The sequence below is a fragment of the Mastigoproctus giganteus genome, chromosome 5 (assembly GCF_048544385.1).
Source record: "Mastigoproctus giganteus isolate SK-2022 chromosome 5, ASM4854438v1, whole genome shotgun sequence".
Taxonomy (NCBI): Eukaryota; Metazoa; Arthropoda; class Arachnida; order Uropygi; family Thelyphonidae; genus Mastigoproctus; species Mastigoproctus giganteus.
Window position 1 is genome coordinate 53,580,597 of NC_143579.1, and position 25,001 is coordinate 53,605,597.

A 25,001-nucleotide genomic window follows, 5' to 3' on the forward strand; every position below is an offset into this window, starting at 1 on the left:
TACTTTTAATTCCTAATGACTATCTGAATTTCTTTGATGGTCAAGTCTTGTAAAGCCTAATAATGGTCTTAAAAATCTCATTTGTGCTGCTTCTAGTTTTTTGTGCATCTTTCTTATTTATTACTCAAGTCTCACAACTGTAAAAGAGGGCTGATTTTGATGTAATGTTGTGCAATCGTAATTTTGTTTCAGTTGTCATTTGTTTACTGAAGTGGTGTTTAATTGTTCCATTCATTTTGTTATATTTTTGTAGTTTAGTGTGGATGTCTTTTCCTTCATTTGATATTAAATTTCCCAAATAGGTGAAACTGGATATTTGTTCTATTATTTTGTCATCAATAACAATTTTGACTCTTTGTATATTTTTTCCACATAATCCCATTGATTTTGTTTTTGAGGTGGAGATCTTCATCTCATATTTTTTGCCTATTTTATTTAGTTCATTAACTGCTATCTGTAGTTCATCTTCTGATTTTGCAATTATAACTTGATCATCAGCATATAATATAGTTTAGATTTTATTCCTATTGTTCAACTGCATTCCATTCCTATTGTTCAACTGCATTCCATTGTTAACTGTTTGTTTCCATTCCTTAATAATTTTGTTGATATAAATATTAAATAAATTTGGTGATAGTCCACATCCTTGTTGGACTCCTTTATTGGTGTTAATTGGGTCTGACAGAGGGCCATTAGAATATTTTATGCAAAATTTTGAATTTTTATATGGGCTTTGTATTGCTTTCCAGAGTTGGGTTGGTATATTTTTGTCATGTAAAATCTGCCAAAGTTTTTTTCATAATCAATAAATAGAAGAAATGTTGGCAAGTTCAGTTCTCTTTTTTTTCTCCAAAATTTGTTGTAATGAGAAAATAGCATGTTCTTCTTCCTTTTTGAACCAAAATGCATATGTCAAAGAATAAAATATTAATATAAGCACTTCTCTAGCTAAGGGACATCATACTAGAAGAAAAGATGATAAATGTACATTATCCAATTCCCAATCAAGCAAAATGAAATCTACTGCCACAAAATTCAGTTTATAAATGATATAAATAAAAAAGTGAATGATATAAGTTTTATGAATTTTAATCAGGACATATGGAGAATATTTCCTTTGGCAAATCAATTCCATTATGCTTAATTGGAGCCACATTGGATAATACATATATGCCAAAAACATTATTACATTGGATAAATTAAATAGTGGAAACAGTGTGTCCTTCACTGTGTAAGTGTGGCATTAATGAATCAACTATTCATTATATCAAAAAATACCAAAGCTAAAATAATGGTGAGCATTCATTTTGATGCATTTTATAATTGTATATGCAATCAGTAAAGTCATATGTGCAATTAGGTGTGATTTTTTAGTAGTTTTACACATATAGCTTACACTTCTAATTCTTCCTATTTTTATTTTTAAAAATGACATTTTTGTAATTTCCAACTTTACTGGGAGTGTGACTCCTTTTCCCCTTTTACTTTAAATATTTGCTGTTTGCAGGGTTGCTGGTCCCTAACACCCATGAACAGCACATAGTTATCTGTACCTATATGCTGTTCAGTTTAATGAAAGATTTTCCAAAAGTATTTCTCACCTGTCTAAGTTAAACCCTTCTAATACTTGTGCAGCAAGTGTGGCTCCTACTACAATCATTGGGACAGCTAGCAATAAAATAAGAGATTATTACAGTTACAGAAAAATAACTATAAGAAAAATTAAAAGTTTAATGCAAATAAGTTTAAATACAGTTTAAGACACTTGCTAATAATTATATTATTATAAAAACCTTATAGTAATATAAGCTATACTAAAGCCACTGGTGAGTGACTTCCTATTAACATCTAATTGGTTAGAAAAATACAATGCATCATTTAGCACTAGCATTAGTAGAGGCATATGATGCAAGAAAGCAAGCTTATACAGCATCAGCCAAAAAAAAAAAAAAAAACCCTCCCATTTCACCCATCCATTCATTCCAAATTCCTGTTCAGCTCAGCCTTAAATTTATTTAGGCTATTAGCTTCCACAACAAAAGATGGAAGCCTGTTCCACCAATCAACTACTCGCTAGCTAAAGGCAAATTTCCGCACATCTATTCTACAACTGTCTTTCTTCAATTTGAAACTGTGTCCCCTCAGGTTCTTAGTCTGAGCAAGAGGAAGAATCCCATCAGCATTCAGCTTGCTCAACCCATTCAAGGCCTTATATACCTCAATCAGATCACCTTGCAGGTGCCTACTCTCCAGGTGCTGCAATTTGAAGAACTTAAGCTTTTCTTGGTAAGAAAACCCCTTTGTTCCCCTCACCAATCTTGTTGCCCTTTTTTGTACTTGTTCTAGCAACTCTACATCCTTCCTAAAATGAGGCCTCCAGACCTGTACACAGTACTCTAGGTGTGGCCTGACCATATAATGGGATAATCACTTCCCTGTCCCTGCTAGCAAAATTCCTATATATCATTGACAAGGCTCCATGACTTGCCCTGGCAGCCTGTCTGCACCTCAGCAAACTTCATATTTGACTGCACAATTACCCCAGGTCTTTTTCACTTTCCACTTCCCTGAGTGTAGTACCACACAGTTGGTACGTTTCTCTTCAGTTATTGCTACCCGTATGCAGTACTTTGCATTTGTAAATGTTAAACTTCAGTTGCCATTTCTCAGCCCATTTTTCCAACTTATCTAGATCCAGTTGGAGTAGCATACCATCTTTACTGTTGTTAACAACCCTGCCAACCTTTGTATCATCTGAAAACTTGGACATTAAACCTGATATACCTTCATCAATATCATTGATAAATATACAAAACAAAAATGGGCCCAACACCGAACGCTAGGGAAATCCACTGATAACATTTTTCCACGAAGAGCAGTGTCCATTGATTACCACTCTCTTTAAAATCTCTCTTTATTTTGAATACAAGAGTCCACAAACCTCATTTACAACAGTAAAACATTACTGAGTGAATAAGGTACATGACACAAACCTGAAACCATTTCATGTGATAGATGATATCTTCAAGTTTTTATTTACCAACCAGAAAATGTGCATGCTACATTTGGTAGTGTAATCACAAAACAGTAAATTTTGGAACACCAGTGTGACAGTCTGAAGATAATTGCCTTTTGTGCAGTGAACTGCTGCAAAGTGTACATTCACCTTTGAAAACGCTACCATCAAAAGCAGTGTGTATCTGAAAATACATTAGAGCATTTTTTTATGTCCTAACTGCAGGATGACAAAATGACAAATGGATTTTCCATCAAGATGGAACTCTGCCACATTACCACAAAGAAATTCATGCATGCATACCTGAACGCAGTGTTTCCTGGGAAGTGGAATGAAGAGAAGGACTGATTTGTGGTCTCCACAATCCTCTGATCTGACTCTTTTAGATTTTACTTTATAAGTACCAGTAAAAGATTATGTGTTTGTTGCACCTATGTCAGGAATAATTATGGAACTTAAACAATGCATTCGTGAAGCAATCAGCCATGTTGACAGTGTTATGTTGTGCGAAATATGGGAGGAAATGTATTATAGTGGGATATCTGCATAGTGACTAAAGGTGTCCACATGTATTATAGTGGGATAGTGAAATGTATTATAGTGGGATATCTGCATAGTGACTAAAGGTGTCCACATCAAATACCTCTAGTTAAAACTTGGAAATATCCTCTATCACCTGGATGTGGTTTTTATTATTTATCCTATTCATATTAACATTTTAGTTTTGTAAAAGAGAGTTGTAAAAACCATGTATTTTAATCCCACAAAAACACAATGTCCAAGTCATAATATTTTCAGTTACACCTGTATAAAAATTCAAAATTCTAACAATCTGCCAAGAATTAATATAACTAACTAAAAAAGCATAATAACTTAGAAAAAAATATATATTAACAAACTAAACATAAAAAAAGTAGTGAAAGATATGGAAAACTTGGTAGGTAATTTCATTTATGATTAATTTCAAAAACTAGTATATGGATTAAATTTATTAATCAATGAGTAAAAGAAGATCTGCTATATATGAACCATACAAGAAAGTATTTGAACACCCCACAAATATTGCATACTATGCCAGAAGTCCCCTGTGTATGTATACAGGTTCACACATATCAATAAAAATCTGAGTATGCCTATGCAGCAACAGCAGCAATGGGTCATGAATTAGAACTCACAAACTTTCAACATGGGGTGATGGTTGAATGTCATATCAGTAACTTTTCTGTGCATGCATTAGCATTAGCATTAGTAGAGGCATTTGATGCAAGAAAGCAAGCTTATGCAGCATCAGCCAAAAAAAAAAAAAAAAAAACCCACTTCACCCATCTGTTCGTTCAAAATACCTGTCCAGCTGAGCCTTAAACTTATTTAGGCTATCAACCTCCACTACAAGGGATGGAAGTCTGTTCCACCAACCAACCACCCGCTGGCTAAAGGCAAATTTCCGCACGTCTATCCTACATCTGTCTTTCCTCAATTTAAATTTATGCCCTCTCAGGTGATTATTCTGAGCTAGAGGAAGAATCCCATCAGCATTGAGCATGCTCAAACCATTCAAGGCTTTATACACCTCTATCAGATCACCTCGCTGGTGCCTAGTCTCCAGACACTAATTTGCAAAACTTAAGCCTTTCTTCGTAAGAGCACCCCTTTGTTCCATTCACTAATCTTGTTGCCCTTCTCTGTACTCGTTCCAGCAGCTCCACATCCTTCTTGAAATGAGGCCTCCAGACCTGTATACAGTACTCTAGGTGTGACCTGACCATTGCCTTATACAAGGGAATAATCACCTCCTTATCCCTGCTGGAAAAATTCCTGTATATCATTGACAATACTCCATGAGCTACTCTTGCAGCCCGTCTGCACTGCTCAGAGAACTTCATATCTGCCTGCACAACCACCCCCAAGTCCCTTTCATTCTCTACCACTGTCAGTGTAGTATCACAGAGTTGATACGTTGCTCTGGGGTTGCTGTTTCCCATGTGTAGTACTTTACATTTGTCAATGTTAAACTTCATTTGCCACCTCTCAGCCCATCTGCTCAACCTTTCCAGATCCTGTTGCAGCAGCATAGTGTCAGTAGTGTCCTTGACAACCCTGCCAACCTTTGTATCGTCTGCAAACTTGGACATTAAGCTTGATATATTGTTTGTTTGTTATTTGGTTTTTAGGAGCATTAGCAACTAAGGCCATATTGCTCCGGGATATGCGGTGGTCATTCCCTGACTTTTCCGCATCCTCCGTATTTGGTGGTGACGGGCTCGAACCCCGGTCTAATCAAGAAGCGTGTGCTTCGCACTACTGCTCCTTCCCACCTGGCTACGGAGGCGCCTAGCTTGATATACCATCATCAATATCATTTATAAATACAGAAAACAATAATGGACCCAACACTGAGCCCTGAGGGACTCCACTAATAACATTAGCCCATGATGAGCAGTGTCCATTGATTACCACTCTCTGTCTTCATGCATCTGCAACTTCTTTGAAGTGAACAATGTTATTCATTGTGAACAATGTTATTCAAAGGTGGAAGTAGGCAATACTTCATATTGGAACATGTCTGATGAACCACAAAGAGGAGCTCATTCATCATATGTTGTCTGCAGAAAACAGTAGTTTAACACTGACAAATGCAAGGTACTACACTTGTGTAGCAGTAATCCCAGGTTAATGGATCATCTGTGTGGTAATACACTTAGGTTCGCGGAAAATGAAAAAGACCTGGGGATAACTGTGCAGTCAGATATGAAGTTCTTTGAGAAGTATAGACAGGTTGCCAGAACAGCTCATGGTGTTTTAACAAAGATATATAGGAATCGTTCAGAAGGGATAAGGAGGAGATTACCCTGTTGTATAAGGCAGTGGTTAGGCAACATCTTTAGTACTGTATACAGGTCTGGAAACCTCATTCTAGGAAGGATGCAGATCTATTAGAATGGGTGCAGAGAAGAGCAATGAGATTAGTTATTACCAGGAAAGGCTTCAGTTCTGCAAATTGCAATATCTAGAAACTAGGCACCTATGAGGAGATCTGATTAAGGTGTTTAAAGCTTTAAATGGATTGAGTAAGCTAAATGCTCAGGGCCTCCTTCCTCTGTAGCATCTCAGGACAGATGTGTGGAAATTTGACTTCAGCCAGGTAGCTGATCATTGGAACAAATGTCCATTGGGTGTTACAGAGGTCAATAGTTTGAATAGATTTAAAGAAGAAATAGACAAACTATTATAGATGATGGACAGATGATATGGGAAGTGTTTTTTGGCTTAAGTTGTATAAGCTTGCTTTCTTGCATTGTTTACCACTAATTATACCCATAAATATGTCCACCATCTGTAGGGAACTGCATAACCTTAGGTTCACAATTTTTGTGTACCTGATTTGTGTAGGGCAGCTACACAAACATCCACTATCAGTCAGCAATATAAAGTGTTAGGAGCAGTACCATTCTCAACATTCATGAACTCTAGAATGGCAGATGATGGTGCTATCGGGTGATGAATCTTGATACACAATGTTTCATTCTGATAGATGTTTTTGGGTGTGAAGATTACCTGGAGCATTTCCCAATCACTGTTTATCATCATTATGACATTTGGTTAATGAAGGTAGTACATGGCTTTTTCAGATAGTTTGGATTGGTCCACTGGTCGCAGTGGCTGAAACTGAATCCATATTTTGGACAATAATATGCTAACTATACTGGCAGTGATATGGAAAACAGGTCTATCAGTATCAGCAAGACAATGCTCCATGTCATACATTGAAAGTCATAAAGGACTGGCCGTGGATAATGGTACTGAAAAGTTAGTCTGGCCATCTCAGAACTTGGACCTCAACCCCAATGAACACCTGTGGGACGAATCTGTGTGCCAGATAGACTGTAGTCAGAACAGCCATCTTCCAAACTGGCTCTAGCAACTTCTTTGCAGGAGTATTTGAATTTTCTTCTAAATTCAGACACCTATTGAGAGTTGGTAAAAAGTATGCACAAAAGAGTTGAAGTCAGTATGCATTGTGCCTTCATAAGGCAATTGTGGGGGTTAAGAGGGGCTACCATGTATTAGGTTTATAAATTAAAATTACTTTTTTGTTACTATGAGTACCTATGTACATCTCAGTACTTTTGGTAATATAGTGTACAGTATAACTTCAATTGTCTGTCACCCTATTTACAGTCAGTCTCTGTTAACCGTCACTTAACCACAATACGCCATAATGCATTTTGATATTAGCACCATGTGCCACTCAGTCTTTTACAACTCACTGGGCGCCTCCGTAGCCAGGTGGGCAGGAGCAGTAGTGCGTAGCACATGCTTCATGATTAGACCGGGGTTCGAGCCTGTGACCACCAAATACAGAGGATGCGGAAAGGTCAGGGAGTGACCACCGCATACCCCCGGAGCAGTATGGCCTTAGTTGCTAATGCTCCTAAAAACCAAAATAAGAAACAAATAAATAACAACTCACTGTATACAGTTGTACTTTAACCTCTTGTTTCATATTTTAATAGTTTTTATTTAGTAAACCCATTCAAATGACAGAGAAATATAAGTGAGTAGTGTTGGGATTATCACAAAAAATTTAAATAATCAATCGTCTAAGAAAAGGTGAAAGTGCTACAAGTATAGCATCGGTTTATGGAACAGGAAGAACAACAGTAAATGATATAAAGCGTGATGCAGACAAAATTGAAAACTACGTGTTGAAACCACTGATGGTAATGTTAAAAGTCGTAAAACAATGAAGCGTGCTAAAAATGAACAATTGGATACTGCAATGGTTCAATGGTTTGTTCAAAAATGTAGCCAAGGAATTCCATTTTTGGGACCTATAATAATCGAAAAAGCCATTGAACTCAATAAAAAACTACAATGAAGGTGGAGATCCTTCATTCAAGGCTAGCACCGGATTGGACAAATTTAAGTTTCACCATGGATTTGACAGTTGTCAATCCAGGATGAGAAGCTAAGTGCAGATAGCACAGCAATTTCTGTTTATCGTGAAAAACTACAGAAGGAAACAGCTGATTGAAGTTGGGTTAAAGACCAAATATACGACTGTGATGAGACTGGCCTTAATTGGAAGTCAAAAGACACTGGCTTCAATGACTGAACATATGGCACTGGGATATAAGATGCAAAAAGATTGCATCACTATAATGATATTTGTTAATGCCGGCAGTAGTCATAAATTGCCTTTGGTTGTTATAGGAAAACGAAAAAACCTAGATCATTTAAAAATATTAATTTAAATGCTTTGCCAGTTAAATATTTCTCACAAAACAACACATAGATGAGCCAAGATATATCTCATGATTGGTTTCATAAAATATTTGTACCATGTGTAAGATCACATTTGCCATCAAAAGGTTTACCACAATATGGAATGCTACTGATGGATAATGCGCCTACTCATTCCATACACGTATGTGATTTAAAAGGCGATGATGGCAAAATATCATGCCACTTTCTGCCAGCAAACACAACATCTCTCATTCAACTGATGGACCAAGGCATGATTGAGAGCATGAAACGTCGTTATTGCAAAATGTTCATTCAAAAACTTGTTTCGGTAGAAAATAAATTAGATGTGATAGAGTTTTGGAAAACCTACACTATAAAAGATGCAATTTTCAATGTCACTGATGCCTGGAACGATGTTCCAGTTCAAACAATACAAAGAAGCTGGAATAAGTTGTGGCCTGAAATATATTCAAGTGATACAAAAACCATTCCAAAAGAAACTGAAATTTTGCAGTTATGTTCAAATGTTCCTGGTTTTAAAAATATTTCGATGGAGGAAGTAAATGATTGGCTGGATATGGACAAAAATGGACGTCAGATGCAAAATTTTAGATGATGATGAAATTGTGCAAAGAGTGATGACAATTTTGGATGATTCTGAAACTGAAGAAGAAAAAGTTGCTGCTGATGTAACAATGAACATAATTAGCCACTGTGAAGCTGAAACTATGTTGTCAAAGTACATTGAGTGGTTTGAGGTACAAGAAGAAGCAGATGCTATGTAAGTGTTACTTTCGCATAAAATTCATAACACTGCCTCCCAAAAGGCTCAAGGGATAAAGTAATAAAAGAAATTGACTGACTTTTTTATAAAATAAATTTAATTATGTAATATTGTTTACTTTTAAATTTCTTTAATGACAGAACAATGTTGTATGTATATAATATTGTTTTCTTTACTAGACTAATGTAAGTCAAAACATTAAAAATAGGTATGTATGTAGATATCTGTACTATGATTTTTTGATGACCAGGTAAAAAATAAATAATAATTAAAGTTTAATTAAATTTCATTAGGTTATGTATTATGTAATAAAATAAACATGTTAGATGACCTGGTCTATTGTATGTATAATGTTTTTAATGTACATGTTGTATTATCCATCTATTCGATTATCCGTCATAGTCTCAGTCCCATATCCTGAAGGAAAATTGAAATTCTACTGTATGTGGATATTAGAGATATAATAACTAGTTTTAAAAAAATTGAAACTGCAGTGAATTTAGTTTTCATTATCCACTAAAATTATGCTCAATTTAAACTCTATATATTTATATTTCTCTAATAAAACATGAAATTCATATATGTTAATGAATATAGTAAGACTGCAAAAAGAACTGCAAATTACATCATTCGATTCATTATATTTATGAATTGAATGATGAACTGATTTGAATTCAATCCAATTCAATTCATGACAAGAAATTCATAATTCAGAAATTGAATTCAAAAAATTCAAGTTTAAATTTTTAGAAATGTGTTATTGTATTTTATTATTATCAACTTTAAGATACCATCAAAAAATAAAAGGAAACAAGAAATTACAATTTCTTGTAGACTTAGTTTTTTTAAGTTAAAACAGTTGATTTTTTGTATGTGCAATAATAAATAAATTAAATTAATATGGCATATATACACACTGCATCCCCTCATATGAATTTCTGGTTGTGCCCTTGTTTCTAAGAATTAATTTAATTACAATTTAATTCCTATTACTTTTCTTAAGTGATACACTAAAGGAAACTGAAAATGGAATACCACAAAAGAGTGTCCAATTTTGACTAATAATTCATAATTATTAGTCAAAATTTCAAATTTCAAATGATTACAATAAGTTTTATTTCAGATATCAAGGAAAAATATTTACACTGTTGAATATTAATATTGAGTGTGATACCCAATGTGCTTGAATATAAGAACTGACTCTGGTGCCCATTCAGTTGTTTGTTTGTTTGTTATTTGGTTTTTAGGAGCATTAGCAACTAAGGCCATATTGCTCCGGGAATATGCGGTGGTCATTCCCTGACCTTTCTGCATCGTCCGTATTTGGTGGTCATGGGCTCAAACCCCTACATTCATTTGAAGAGGAGTTGGAAGTCATCTTGTAGTATGTTATTCCAGGCCTGTTTCACCAAAGGGATTGAAAGTGCACGTATCAAATTTAAGGTGATCACCTTCCAGTCATGTTTGTTTGATTGGGAACAGATCTGGTGATCATACAGGCCATGGGAGGAAGTTCATGTTCTAAAGAGACAATTGAGGTACAAGAAGAAGCAGATGCTATGTAAGATGTTAGAGATGTTAAAATAATGTTTACATTATTGAAAATGGTAAAATCTGAATATCAAATGCTGCTAAACATGATAGCAAGTTAGTTTCTTGTTATGTGCTCTTTGCAGGGAGCTGCAAGTATTGCTGCACCTGTCTGTAAGTCATGATGGACAAATATTCACTTTTTTCCATAATTCTGTAAGTTGGTATTCAGAACCGATCCATGATATTTGGCACCTATGTACAAAAATATTGGCACCTCAACCCCCTAATTCTTCAACAAAAATTTTGTATACTTACTTCACGTTTGCGTGTAAGGAGGAACATGAAAATTACAGTTTTGATACAAATGCATATACTTAAATTATTTATTAAATTTCATCTAAATTTTGCATTTGATAATTATCTACATAAATTTCTTCTAATACTTTGTGCACACTAGACCTAGCTGTCTGTGGCAGCTGCCATGGATGTCTAGGTCTAGCATACCCCTACCGTGCTCGGCACCCATGTGCAGTGCATACACCTCACATGCCTTGAACTGGCCCTGCTGGTATGCTTATTCTATAAATGATGTTTCTTTTTATTTATTGAAGGTTTCATTCAATAAGCATGAAAATGAAAATTACCAAAAGGAATTGAATTTTATCCGCTATTGAAGTGAGAACACTATTGTAGAATAGAACACAGTTCTCTTCTACAATAGTGTTTCTCCTCAATGAACCCTAATAGCTACTGCTGGCACTTATAGTGCAAATTTCTGTTGTCAGATATAACAAGTATTTAGCACATGTTAGGGCTGTGTTTCTCAGAATTTTTATGCAGCCTGTCTCAGCAATGGTAAAGTGACGTATCAAATTTTTTACAATGGCATAAGAGGATACCTAGCTTTTGACATTTGTTCTACTATGTGGGGCCATTGTTAAAAAAAATTCAAGCAGTATGTGACTTTATACTTTCAAAGGAAATTGTCTTATATAGGAAAGTCAAACATACCTCATTTTTGCTCTCAGAGCTGATTTTTCAACCAAGTGATGTGTCAAATTTTTACCAATGGCATAAGAGGAAACCTAGCTTTTTAACTTTAGTTCCTCTATGTGGGATATCTCCTTGAGCCATTAGGAAAAAAATTTAAGCAGCACATGAGCCTGATATTCCAACTATAGCCATTCTTAAACCAAAAAATTCAGTTGCATTATCCCCTGACTGATATAACTGCATTGTCAGGGTGATACCTTTTTATCAACTGCCCAAAGTGTTAACTCAGCATTAAAAAATATATAATAAATAGATAACCAGAATTAAAGGGATGATGAAAAGCAAACCACTGAACAAAAAAATAACATAATGTATTGGGTGTCTTTTTTATTCTTTGTTGAATGATTAAAATAATATATTCTAATTACTTACTTTTGTAGAATGTCAGTTCAAAGCATCAGTGAAAAGAAAACAAACAAAATAACAGAATCTGTATAATCACTTCATTTGTTTCTTCTTGAATACATGTTGCATTTTAAATAAATTTGCATTTCACTCATGTTAAATAAATTCACTCAAGTATGATTTTTTATTTTGACTGAAAATTACTCAAGTCACTGAAAATGCAACTTTCTTTTCTGCTAAAATGTCAGGAACAATGAGAAAACAAACCTCTAACCACAAAACTGATAGACAGGTGGGTAAAAATGAAAGTCACTGAGTTTAATGAGCATTTAAGAGGAACTGAACTGAACTGAAATACTGCTGAGCATCATTAATATTGAGTGTGATCCTGAAGTGCTTGAATATAAGTGCTGACTTTGGTGTGCATTCAGTCAAAAAAGTGCTAGATGTCATTCCAGGCCTATTCCAATTAAGATCTCAATAGAGGGATTGAAAGTATAGGTACTGAATTTGAGGTCTGGGCCTTCCAATCATGTCTCAACTTTTTTTTTTTTAATGGGAACAGATTTGATGATCATGAAGGAAATTCATGTTTTGAAAAGCTAATCTGGCATTAGTGCTATGTGGATGGAATAATATCCAGTTGGAACATTGCATTATCCACATTTGTCAAAAATGGAATTAATACTGGATTTATGATATTTTCAATGTAATAAAGGACTGTCATATTGGCCTCCACAAACACAAGAGTTATTTTCTGTCATATGTGATGGCTCCCCACTTGAAGTCTGCAATGTATGTCTATCGCTTTCACAGTCTGTTCTTTCTCTCTCCTTTTTATTATTATTATTATTATTGGCCATATAGTGCAAGGAAGCCTGAGGCTTATGCTGCAGCCAAAAAAAAAAAAAAAATTTCCAAGTTACCCTGAGAGAGAGAGAGAGAGAGAGAGAGAGAGAGAGAGAGAGAGAGACAGAAAGGAATCACCAAGAAAGAGAAAAATGATGATATTCAGCTTAAGACCCTGGATGTGCCAAGCCCATACTCACCAGATGTAAGCCCCTGGGGGTCATTTTTTTGATCCTCATTTGTGCACTGTTCACACTGAGGCTGAAATGGCTCTCATCACTAAATATTACTGATTGCCATTCCAGCCTCTGATCAACTTGTGCATGGCACCATTGAAGATTTTCAGGAGCAAGAGGCAAACAGTTAAATGAGACTTGAGATTCACAGCCTTGCTTAAAGCAAATGATTGTGAACTGTGCAACGGATCACATAGGACACATCAGCATTCCTAATTTTGGCAGAAGTGGCTGACCTGTTCATCAAAGACAACCAAAGGATGTCTCTGGTGAACAGGTCAGACATGCTTTCTGTAGTTCCACCACTGATGAACTGTAGATACCTCTTATACAACTCATTCAGCAATATTGCAGAATGACATTCTGCCTTCTCACAGGCTGACTATCTGTCCTCTCTCGAAGTCCATCAGTTGGACATAGGGAGCAATTTACTTCTTCCCTGTGTCCATCAGTTGGACATAGGGAGCAATTTACTTCTTCCCTGTATTATATTAGGAATATAATGAATTTTAATTGAAAACTTTTGAAAAATTTATAACCTTTCATGTAAAAAAAGTCATTTCAATTCCAGAATTTGTTCACAATGTTATATCTCTTTAAAAGTAAATCAAATTTCTGAATATTTAATCATTTATTCTAATCCAGAGCTTTCCAAAGATGGAATGCCACCTTGGGGCATTCCATCATGTCTCAAAGGGTATTGATAAAATTTTGCCATTGTGTTAGTATCGTTCTTACTCTGATTTCTTCTTACTATGTATATCAATGTAATTGATTGATTAAAATACAATTTATTGAATAATACATTAACAATTTGTGACGTGTTTCTTTAGTTGCTCTATACTTTATGGCTATGTCTGGTGCTCAATAGCCATACTTTATGATTATTGATCACCAGAATATCCTCTCTCTTTGAAAGCTAAGCTAGTAAGTGATGTAGTCAATTTTAGATGGCCTTGGTTAAGCTTCTGCTTAAGCTTGCTTTCTTGCATCATTTACTATTATTACTACTACTACTATTTAGAGCATGTAAAAACAAAGAAAGAATAGCTTTCTGAGAAACTCACTACCTTCAAGTAAAACTAATAATTTTTTTGAAAATAATATGATCTTTTTTATATGCAGTTGTTATGCAGCAAAAGTCAAAATAAAACACACTGGTCTGGTTAGTCTTTGAAAAAAGTCATTACTTTGAAACCCACAATTTTTCAGCATTCAATTCTAAAATAATTGTGACAAGCCATGTGCAAAAAGGTGTCTAGCTTTTTGACTAGTATCAGTTTGCTGGAGGCATCCAACTAGTGTACATTGTTTGCCTCTTCATGTGGTAAACACTAACCATTGTTTCTTTGGTTCAGACTTTTCAATTAGTGTTAGTATTATTAGTGGCAAATGATGCAAGGAAACAAGCTTATACAGCATTAGCCAAAAAAAAAAAAAAAAAAAATCCCAAATCATCTGTCCATCCCCTCTAATAATTTGTCTAGTTTTTCCTTGAATTTTTTCAAGCTACCCACTTTCACAACATCAGATGAAAGTCTGTTCCAACAATCCACTACCTGCTGGCTTAAGGAAATTTCTGCACATCTATCCTGCAACCATCCTTTTTCAATTTAAATTTCTATCCCCCACATGTTGGTCATCTGAGCAAGAGGAAGGATTCCATCAGCACTTAGCTTACTCAATCCAATTAAAAACCTTAAACATCTCAATCTCTTTGCAGGTGGCTAGTAATCCACCTGCAATCTCTTTGCAGGTGGATGCTGTAATTTGCAGAACTGATGCCTTTCTTAGTAAGAGCACTTTTTATTCCCCTTACTAATCTCACTGCCCTTCTCTGCATCCATCCCCTTATTAATCTCATTGCCGTTCTCTGCAACCATTCCAACAGATCCACATCCTTCCTAAAAAGAAGTTTCCAGACCTGTATGCAGGCAATGGTTAGGCCCAAGATGTGGCCTAACCATTGTCTAATACAACAGGATAATCAACTTCTTATCCCTGCTGGCAGAATTCCTGTATATCATTGACAAAACTTATGAGCTGTCCTAGCTGTCCATCTGCAATGATCAGAGAAATTCATATCAGACTGCACAATTGCCTTCAGGTCTTTTTCATTCTCCACTACTCTGAGTGTGGTACCACACAGCTAGTATGCTATTCAGGTGCATTTAATGAGCCTATGGAAAGCAAAAGAACTTGTCAACTTAGAACAGTTGGTTTCGTTTGTGTACTAACTCATCCTTCACAAGGTGTTCTGGGTTAATTTTATTAAAAAACCAAATGGGATGATTTTACAAAAAATTAAATAACTATTGTAGTAATGTGTACTTGAAATTTTATATTTCAATGAGACATTTTTTAATAAAAATTAATGACAAAACATACCGCTGTATCATAATCATTTTGACAGTTGTGTATTTAAAAAATTCATTAAAAATAAATACTATAGGTATGAGTGTGATATTAGACATTCCCAAGAGTTATATTATTTTTAACTAACAAGAAAAAATTCAATAAAAACTATTTATTTATTGAAATTGAAATGTTTTAAATGATATTTGCTTTTAAAGTTGGGACTGAAAAATTCAACTTCTGTGAAAAATTATATTTTCAAAGGAAAAAAGTTGCTAGGAGTATGAAAATGACACTTTGTATTTAGAGTTCATATAGTTCTGGTAATCAATAAGGAAAAAAACCAGTGAGAAATACTGAAAATGGCTGCACTATATAGAATTGGGGAATGCGACACTCCCTAAACCCCTGAGGGTGTTATAAAAACCTATATGATTTACAGTGAGTTAACAGTCATTTCCACTTCTTTCTTCCAAATCAGCTTGAAGATATGAATCATCGAAAATTCAAGTATTAAGAATCTCAGAAACTTAGTCCACTTTTTTTTTTAGTCCACTAGGAATTATATTAATTCCTAGTGGACTAAAGTACAACCTGCTTATGACTGATATTGAAATGTTTTAAATAAAAAATACTGTAAGAGTGATCTTATAAGTATAGAAGTTGGAGAAACACAATTTTAATATTTAAATGTATATGTGATTTTGAATTAACTTACCCCATCCCATAGCTGCTATCTTTACTTCTGGATAGCGTATACTTTTCAAATCGACAAATTCAATGTAAACTGTTAAACCAAGACACAGCTGCATACAAAAAGCTGCCAACAGGAAAAACTGGATAACAGATATCACATATGGATAAAGATCCTAAAATACACAAGTGAAAACACAACAATCAAATATATAACTGTTAATTCATAACATTAAATGCTTATATAAGACTTACTGATACAAAATATTTATGTAAATTTAAAAACTTTAAGAAAAACTAAGAGTATGTGCACATAACCACATCAGATAAATATTATTATGACTTAGAGTATAGCATAAGTTTAACATCAAGTAAATTTAATCCAAAAGTTTAAGTGTGGACAAAAGCATCAGTTTTATACAGGCAGTTCCCCGCTTATGAGTTTTTGCTTTATGAGTTCCTAGCTTTACAATTTTTTTTTTCAAGTATCAACAAAATCGAAAATATGAACATTAATTGCAATAAACAAATGCTAAACTTTAATAAATACAGCATTTCAAACCATGCACGTAGCTATACAATACAGTACTAATGTGCGTGCAGTTTGTTTGATCAGGCAGATGAGACACTCTTGTCTGCCTGAACTCACATAACACATGATACATGATGTTACATGATGTTACAGAACTCACATGTTACATGATGCTACGATGAAAGAAAAGAGAAGAGTGTCATGGAACAAATGACACTTGAAGCATTTCTGAAGAAGATGACAACTCCAACAAACCAATAGTGAGTGCCAAGCCAACAGTGAGTGCAGAGCCAACAATGAGTGTTGAAACAACGAGTGACAAACAATCAACGAGCGTGCATTTAGTCGATGATGATGAAGAATAAACATGCTTTAACATTTGTATGACAAAAACAATTTCTTTATTATTATAATTTGTTGGATTTTAAAGGATATGTTTTCATTTCTTTGGTTAAATAAGTCATTGTTTAAGCATAAACTATTGACTATTGTTTTGTTGGTCTTTATTTAACAATACTATGGTCAAATTTCATTGTTGAGAACATAACCACTGTTTTTAACATTACATCTATGGGAAATAAATTCCAGCTTTATGAGTGTGCACTCATAAATGAATTATGAACGAATTAACTAGGAATGAATTAACTCGTAAAGTGGGACCTACTTGTATATAAATGAGAAAACTAAGTTTACTATAATCAATCTCAGTATGTGAAGAAAGTTGCCATGAATTGCCTCACTATTACACTCACACTTCAAATAAAAAGCCTTACTCCTGAAAGAGAAGTATGCTGCTGTTTATTTGAAATGCATGCCTTCACCTACATGGCCATTTTGGTGTTACTTAGCACCAAAATATCTAACAAACCAGTGAAAAAATATTTTATCTAAACATGAGAAAGATTGGTTGCACCTTCTTCTCCCATTATACTCTCAATTATTTGGAGGGCGCTCTGGTCGCGGAAGAGAACAGTCGATGGATTTTTGGTTGCTGTAAAGGGATAAATATTTTTAATTTTTACCGTATTCTTCGTTAATTAACATACTACATTGTGTTTTACAGGGATATTAAATAGGTTTATTAGCGTTCTTTAGCTTCTTATTTTGAATTTAACTAGAGATTTTTGGAAGTTATGACTCCCAGTGTTGGCGCCAATATTGTTGATAAGAAATGGCATAACGTATATATATATATCTTGAACTGATAGCGTAAGGTATAACGTAAAACTAGATAGCGTAATACGAAGCACTGTATTAGAAATCTGTTAGCTTATTATAGTATTATCAATTAATCAAAAATATTATTAATCTTATTAATTTCATTGTTAATTAAATTGTATTTAAATGGAAATCATGACACAGACTAGTGAGAGTACCGTGACTCAAGGGAGAAATGAAGGGGGGCGATTTTCCAACGCATCACAGTCTCAAAAAATGTGCGAAATGTGAAATGTTTGCTGACCTTTCTAAAACAGGACATGATCTATCCAAGGAGGATGCCTTTGTGTGTGCTAGGTGTCGAGAGTGTTAAGAAATTAGGTGCCAACTCAGCATTCTGATGGGAATCTATGAGAGCTTGAGGTGTAGGGTAAATGCCCTCGAAGAAATTAATAAAAAAATCTATTGTCAGGGAGATGGGGAATATGCTATGCAAGAAAGATAGGTGGAAAAGGACCAGGGTATGTCTGCTAGGGGCAAAAGTTGATGATGTTGTAGAGCAGATATCATCTTTTAAGGGCACAAAAGATGATATTGTTGTACATGTTGGAACTAATGACATTAAGAATAAGAGATCTGGAGATTTACTCAAAAAGTACAGGTCAATGTTGAAAAAAAGTCACGAGTTAGGGTTCAATGTGAAAGTGTCTGCAATTTTTTGAGGACATGATAGCAGGGAGAATATGATGATAGCCTTGTGGATCAATTTGGCCCTGGAGAGATTGTGCAAGTCTCAAGGGACAGAATTTTTTTCAGCTTGGTCTGTGCTTGTTGACAGGAGAGACTGCTTCTACAGGAATGGGGTACACTTAAATAGAAAGGGCGGAAGAATATTTGCTGATGCTATAGAAATAGTGTTAGGTGGGTCGGAAAACTGCTAGCTTGAGGGGGGATATACAGACTAAAAGGTTAACAGTGTCATAGTGGAACAAGTAAATACACTGGCTGTGTTAGGGTAACTAAGAATAGAAACAGGTGCATGTACACCAATACTAGGAGTATAGTTAATAAATCTGATGAGCATGAAGTGTTAGTCAAGACAACAAAGGCAGATATTGTTGGGATATCAAAGACATGCAATTCTGCACTGCTTATGTCACACAGACATAAGCAGTACAGAATTGGAATTTGGGGAGTACAATGTGTACAGAAAGGATAGACAGGGCAGGAAGGGAGTTGTTACGCTGTTAGTTAAGAAACACATAAAATCAAAGAAAGTGCATCCAATTGATGTTGGTGAACAATGCAATGTTGAGTCTGTTTGGTTGAGTATGTAAACACTAGGAAAGGAAAAATTAGAGTAGGTGTGTGTTATAAGCGTAATGAATCTGATGAGTATAATGAGCAATTGTGCAGAGAAATAGAATGGGCCAGTAAATCAGAATGTCTTATAATGGGGGATTTTAACTTTTAGCATTAGCATTAGTAAAGGCATATGATGCAAGAAAGCAAGCTTATGCAGCATCAGCCAGAAAAAAAAAAAAAAAAAATTCCAGTTCACCCCTCCGTTCGTTCAAAATACCTGTCCAGCTGAGCCTTAAATTTATTTAGGCTATCAACTTCCACAACAAGGGATGGAAGTCTGTTCCACAAACCAACTACCTGCTGGCTAAAGGCAAATTTCCGCACGTCTATCCTACATCTGTCTTTCTTCAATTTGAATTTATGCCCTCTCAGGTGATTATTCTGAGCAAGAGGAAGAATCCCATCAGCATTGAGCATACTCAAACCATTCAAGGCTTTATACACCTCTATCAGATCACCTTGCCGGTGCCTAGTCTCCAGACACTGTAATTTGCGAAACTTAAGCCTTTCTTCGTAAGAGCAACCCTTTGTTCCCTTCACTAACCTTGTTGCCCTTCTCTGTACTTGTTCCAGCAGCTCTACATCCTTCTTGAAATGAGGCCTCCAGACCTGTATAGAGTACTCAAGGTGTGGCCTGACCATTGCCTTATACAAGGGAATAATCATCTCCTTATCCCTGCTAGAAAAATTCCTGTATATCATTGATAAGACACCATGAGCTATTCTTGCAGCCCGTCTGCACTGCTCAGAGAACTTCATATCTGCCTGCACAATTACCCCCAGATCTTTTCATTCTCTACCACTGTCAGTGTAGTACTACAGAGTTGATACGTTGCTCTGGGGTTGCTGTTTCCCATATGTAGTACTTTCCATTTGTCAATGTTAAACTTTATTTGCCACCTCTCAGCCCATCTGCTCAACCTTTCCAGATCCTGTTGCAGCAGCATAGTGTCAGTAGTGTCCTTGACAACCCTGCCAACTTTTGTATCGTCTGCAAACTTGGACATTAAGCCTGATATACCATCATCAATATCATTTATAAATACAGAAAACAATAAAGGACCCAATACTGAACCCTGAGGGACTCCACTAATAACATTAGTCCACGATGAGCAGTGTCCATTGATTACCACTCTCTGTCTTCTCCCCCTCAACCACCCCTTTATCCATAGCAGCAATTTGCCTCCAATGCCACACTGCTCCAATTTGTGCAGCAGTCTTCCATGTGCAACAGTATCAAAAGCCTTTCTAAGATCCAAATATATAAAATCAAAGTTATTGACTGCATCCAGCTTTTGTGACTGCATCATAGTATCCAATCAAATTGGTCAGGCAAGACCTGCCCTTAACAAAACCATGCTGTGTCCGAGCCATAACTGAAGTCTTGTCTAAATGATCCTGCAGTGCTTCTTTAACCAGTGCCTCCATTAATTTTCCTGGAACAGAAGTTAAACTCACAGGTCTATAATTACTTGTGTCAGCTTTTGATCCTCCTTTGTGAATTGGGGTCACATTTGCACATCTCCAGTTTGTGGGTATCTCCCCTGAGTCCAAGGAAGCTCTCATAATTATGGCTAAGGGTTTGCTTACTTCCTTTCAGGGATGATCAGAAAAATGGCAGCTATTCTTTAATCCAGCAAAGTGTAAGGTATTGCCCTGGGGAACAGTATCCCCAAAATAACTTATACACTTGGTGGAGTTAAACTAAAGCCAGTACTGGAGGAAAGGGACTTGGTTATTACAATACAGTCAGACATGAAGTTCTACGAGCATTGTAGACTGGTTGCAAGGAAGGCCCATGATGTCCTATCGATGATTTATTGAACAATTGCTTGTAGAGATAAAGATGTCATAATCCCATTATATAAGGTTATTTTTAGATCACACTTGGAATACTGTGTTCAAGTATGGAGACTGCACCTAAAGAAAGACATTGTGCTTCTTGTAAGGGTCCAGAGATGGGTAACTTGCCTGGTGAGATCGGCAAAAGGGCGTCCATATGAAAAAAAGACTTTGAATATGTGGGTTGCAGAGCCTGGAAATCTTAAGAGTAGATTTGATTCAGGTGTTTAAGGCTCTGAGAGGCATAACCAAAAGAAATGAGGATGAAATTTTCATGGTTATAAATGATTCTAGAACAAGTGGCCATAATTTCAAGTTATGGGGGAAGATGTTTAGATTGGATTGCAGGAAATTTTATTTTAGTCAGAGAGTTATGAATTACTGGAATATGTTACCTATGGGTGGTAGAGGTTGACAGTTTGGGGAAATTCGAAGGTCAGCTGGATAATTACCTATGGGAGGAGGGAAACACATAAGTTGTCTATTTCCTTTTCTCTTATTAATTATTATTATTTTTTTAATTTTCTTCTTATTATTATTTAATTTTATTTATTTTTGTTATCTTACTATATTTTATTTTATTATTCTTATTATTTTTTGACTGGTGCAGCATAAGCCATAGGCTTCCTTGCAATGTGGCCATTGCTAATACTAATTTCAAATAAATAGCAGCATAATTCTCCTAGAACAGCAATGCTTTTCATTTGAAGTGCATTAAGAATTTGCAAATAAAGGAACCACTAGGTGGCAGTGATCACAATGTACTGATCTGTAATTTACTTAAAGATTTAATTACCATCAGAGAAGTAAAGGAAAGGGTTTTTGCTTCCATAAAGGTTAGTACAGTGGCTCAGAAAGTTTTTAAATTCTGTACAGTGGTATCAACTGACGATGTTACCAACAGTAAATTCTAAGTGGGAAGTATTCAAGGAATTAATCGTGGATGCTACTAAAAGTTTCATATTTATTAAGAAATATTGTTCGAGGTTTAGGCCTAAATGGTTATCAAATGAACTAATGAGACTCGTAACAGAGAAGAAAAATGCATGGGATGCATATAAATTATCAAGCGACTCAGAAGCCTATAGCAGATATAAGCTAGTCTGTAATCAGGTCACAAAGGAGGTTAGGCAGGCGAAGGCAGATTACGAGAAATCCTTGGCAAAAGATGCTAAGAAAAACAGCAAGGATTTCTTTACTTATATAAACTCTAAAAGGAAGGGGATGAATCAGATTGGTCCACTTGATATTGATGGTTTGACTGTTGAAGATCCTGCTCAGATAGCAAACAAACTGAATAAGTATTCTACATCTACATTCACACATGAGGAATTATTAAGGTTTGAAAATGGCAGAAGGTTATCAAATTGTAGCAGGATACTTAATGATTTTGTAATAACTGAGAGCAAAGTGGAGGAGAGATTGTTGAGGATAAACATAAAAAAGGCACCTGGGGTGGATGGGATCTAGCCAGTTATATTAAAGGAGGCGGCAAAGCAACTAAGCAAACCATTAGCCATAATTATGAGAGCATCCTTGGACTCAGGGAAGGTTCCCATGGACTGGAGATGTGCAAATGTATCCCCAATTCACAAAGATGGATCGAAGGGTGACACGAATAATTACAGACCAGTTAGTTTAACTTCTGTTCCAGATAAAATAATGGAGTCAATGGTTAAAGATGCATTGCAGGATCGTCTAGACAAGACTGCAGCATTAATTCAGACACAGCATGGGTTTGTTAAGGGAAAGTCTTGTCTGACAAATTTGATAGGATATTATGATGTGGTTACAAAGGAACTGGATGCAAAAAATAATTTTGATATCATATATTTGGATTTCAGGAAAGCTTTTGACACTGTTGCGCATGGAAGACTATTGTACAAATTGGAGCAGAATGGTATTAAGGGTAAGTTGCTACAATGGATAAAAGGATGGTTAAGTGAGAGAAGACAGAGGGTGGTAATCAATGGGTGCTGCTCTTCGTGGACTAATATTATTAGTGGAGTCCCACAGGGGTCGGTGTTGGGTCCACTGTTGTTTTGTATATTTATCAGTGATATTGATGAAGGTATATCAGGCTTAATGTCGAAGTTTGCAGATGATACAAAGGTTGGCAGGGTTGTTAATGACAGAAATGGCAGTGTGCTACTGCAAAAGGATCTAGATAATTTGGGCAGATGGGGTAAGAAGTGGCAACTGAAGTTTAACCTTGAAAAATGCAAAGTACTGCATATGGGTAGAAGTAACCCCCCAAAGAAACGTACCAACTGTGCGGTACTACACTTAAGGTGGTAGAAAATGAAAAAGACCTGGGAGTAATTGTGCAGTCAGATATGAAGTTTTCTGAGCAATGCAGACAGGCTGCCAGGGCAGGTTATGGGGTTTTGTCAATGATATATAGGTATTTTGCTAGCAGGGAAAAGGAGGTGATTGTCTCTCTGTATAAGTGTGTATAAGTATAAGTGTGTATAAGTATAAGTGTGATTGTCTCTCTCTGTATATTCCTGTTAATTAAATGGTCAGGCCATGCCTTGAGTACTGCGTACAGGAGGCCTCATTTTATGAAGGATGTGGATTTGCTTGAGCGTGTACAGAGAAAGGCAACAAGATTGGTGAGGGGGATGAAGGGATCCTCTTACCAAGAGAGGCTTAAGTTCTGCAAATTGCAATGGCTGGAGACTAGGCACCTGCGAGGTGATCTGATTGAGGTGTATAAGGCCTTGAATGGGTTGAGCACGCTGAATTCTGATGGGATCCTTCACTTGTTCAGATTACGAACCTAAGGGGGCATAAATTCAAATTAAGAAAGGACAGATGTAGAATAGATGTGCGGAAATTTGCCTTTAGCCAGCGGGTGGTTAATTTCTGGAACAAAGTTCCATCTGTCGTGGAAGGTGACAGGTTGAATAAATTTAAGGAGGAACTGGACAGGCATTTGGAGGGAATGGTGTGATTTTTTTTTTTGGCTGATGCTGCATAAGCTCATATATTTGCTTTCTTGCATCACTTGCCACTACTACTACTACTATTATCAAGACACTAGTGTCCTGATTTGCAATATGAAATCAATGCATTTAATTCAATATAACTTATTAAACACAAGTTAGTTTTGTTCAATAATCCTTTAAAGGAGTTGTCCATGTGGAAAATGATACTGATCATTCTGCAGAAATAATATTATACACTATATTTATTTGTAAAACTATTTATTCCCACTATGCAGAATATATAAGCGTAACATTTGGAAACCTATACTAGTCTCTTTATCACATGTATAACAGCTACCTTATAGAAACAAGATTATCAATTACTAGTTACAACCTTACTAATCTTTTTTATATATCTGACAGGAAGATGACTTCCTCTGTTTACCTTATACAATACTTTGTTTGATGCTATTTATTATTTCTAATTTGCATGTCAACTGCTGTTCAATGGCAGTTGACTTACTTGTGGCTTCCTTATTTCACTTGATTTATTCCTGTTAATTAAATTATGCACAAAATAAATCAAGTACGGTGTTTTATTTTTATTAAAATTAAATTTAACCTGGTATCTGCTTCTTAGACTTCATTATACATTGCACTACTTGTTAAATGTGTCTAGTTAAGTCTCTTTGCCTACTAACTTTCATTAAGGATATATTTTATTTATTAGCTTAAGCAGGAAATGGGGATCTATGGTGGAGCCTGAAAAATTATTTCATGTTCAAAAAACAGTGTCTAATCATGATATCACTTTCAAAGACATTGTTAAGGATGGTTCAGTAGAGACATTTTTTTATGAAACCAAATGCATACAGTGAAGGCAAAAAGGATTCATTAAACCTAGCGAGGATATCATGTTTTTATAGATTCATCAACTACTGTGTCTGGCATTTTGCCAATGCATTCCAGTGAAATGGAGGGAACTACACAAGTGGAATATTTCCTTGGATGATATACAAAGATAAATGGAGCAAAGCATCAGTTCACATCAGCTTAAACACAT

The 25,001-nt window shown here is 35.5% G+C and overlaps 1 protein-coding gene across 4 annotated transcripts in view; it reads right to left on the reverse strand.

The window, feature by feature from the left end:
- Positions 1 to 25,001, reverse strand: part of LOC150085398 (uncharacterized) — a 650,000-nt gene that overhangs the window by 183,488 nt on the left and 441,511 nt on the right. For all 4 annotated transcript variants that reach the window (XR_016546970.1, XM_090374027.1, XM_090374026.1 and 1 more), the window contains exons 22-23: positions 16,137 to 16,287; positions 1,602 to 1,668 (exon numbers count right to left, since the gene is read on the reverse strand). Coding sequence is in view for 3 of the 4 variants with exons in the window: in XM_090374027.1 (XP_090230153.1) it covers positions 1,602 to 1,668; positions 16,137 to 16,287 (218 nt within the window). In the remaining variant the exon portion in view is untranslated. The remainder of the gene's footprint in view (positions 1 to 1,601; positions 1,669 to 16,136; positions 16,288 to 25,001) is intronic.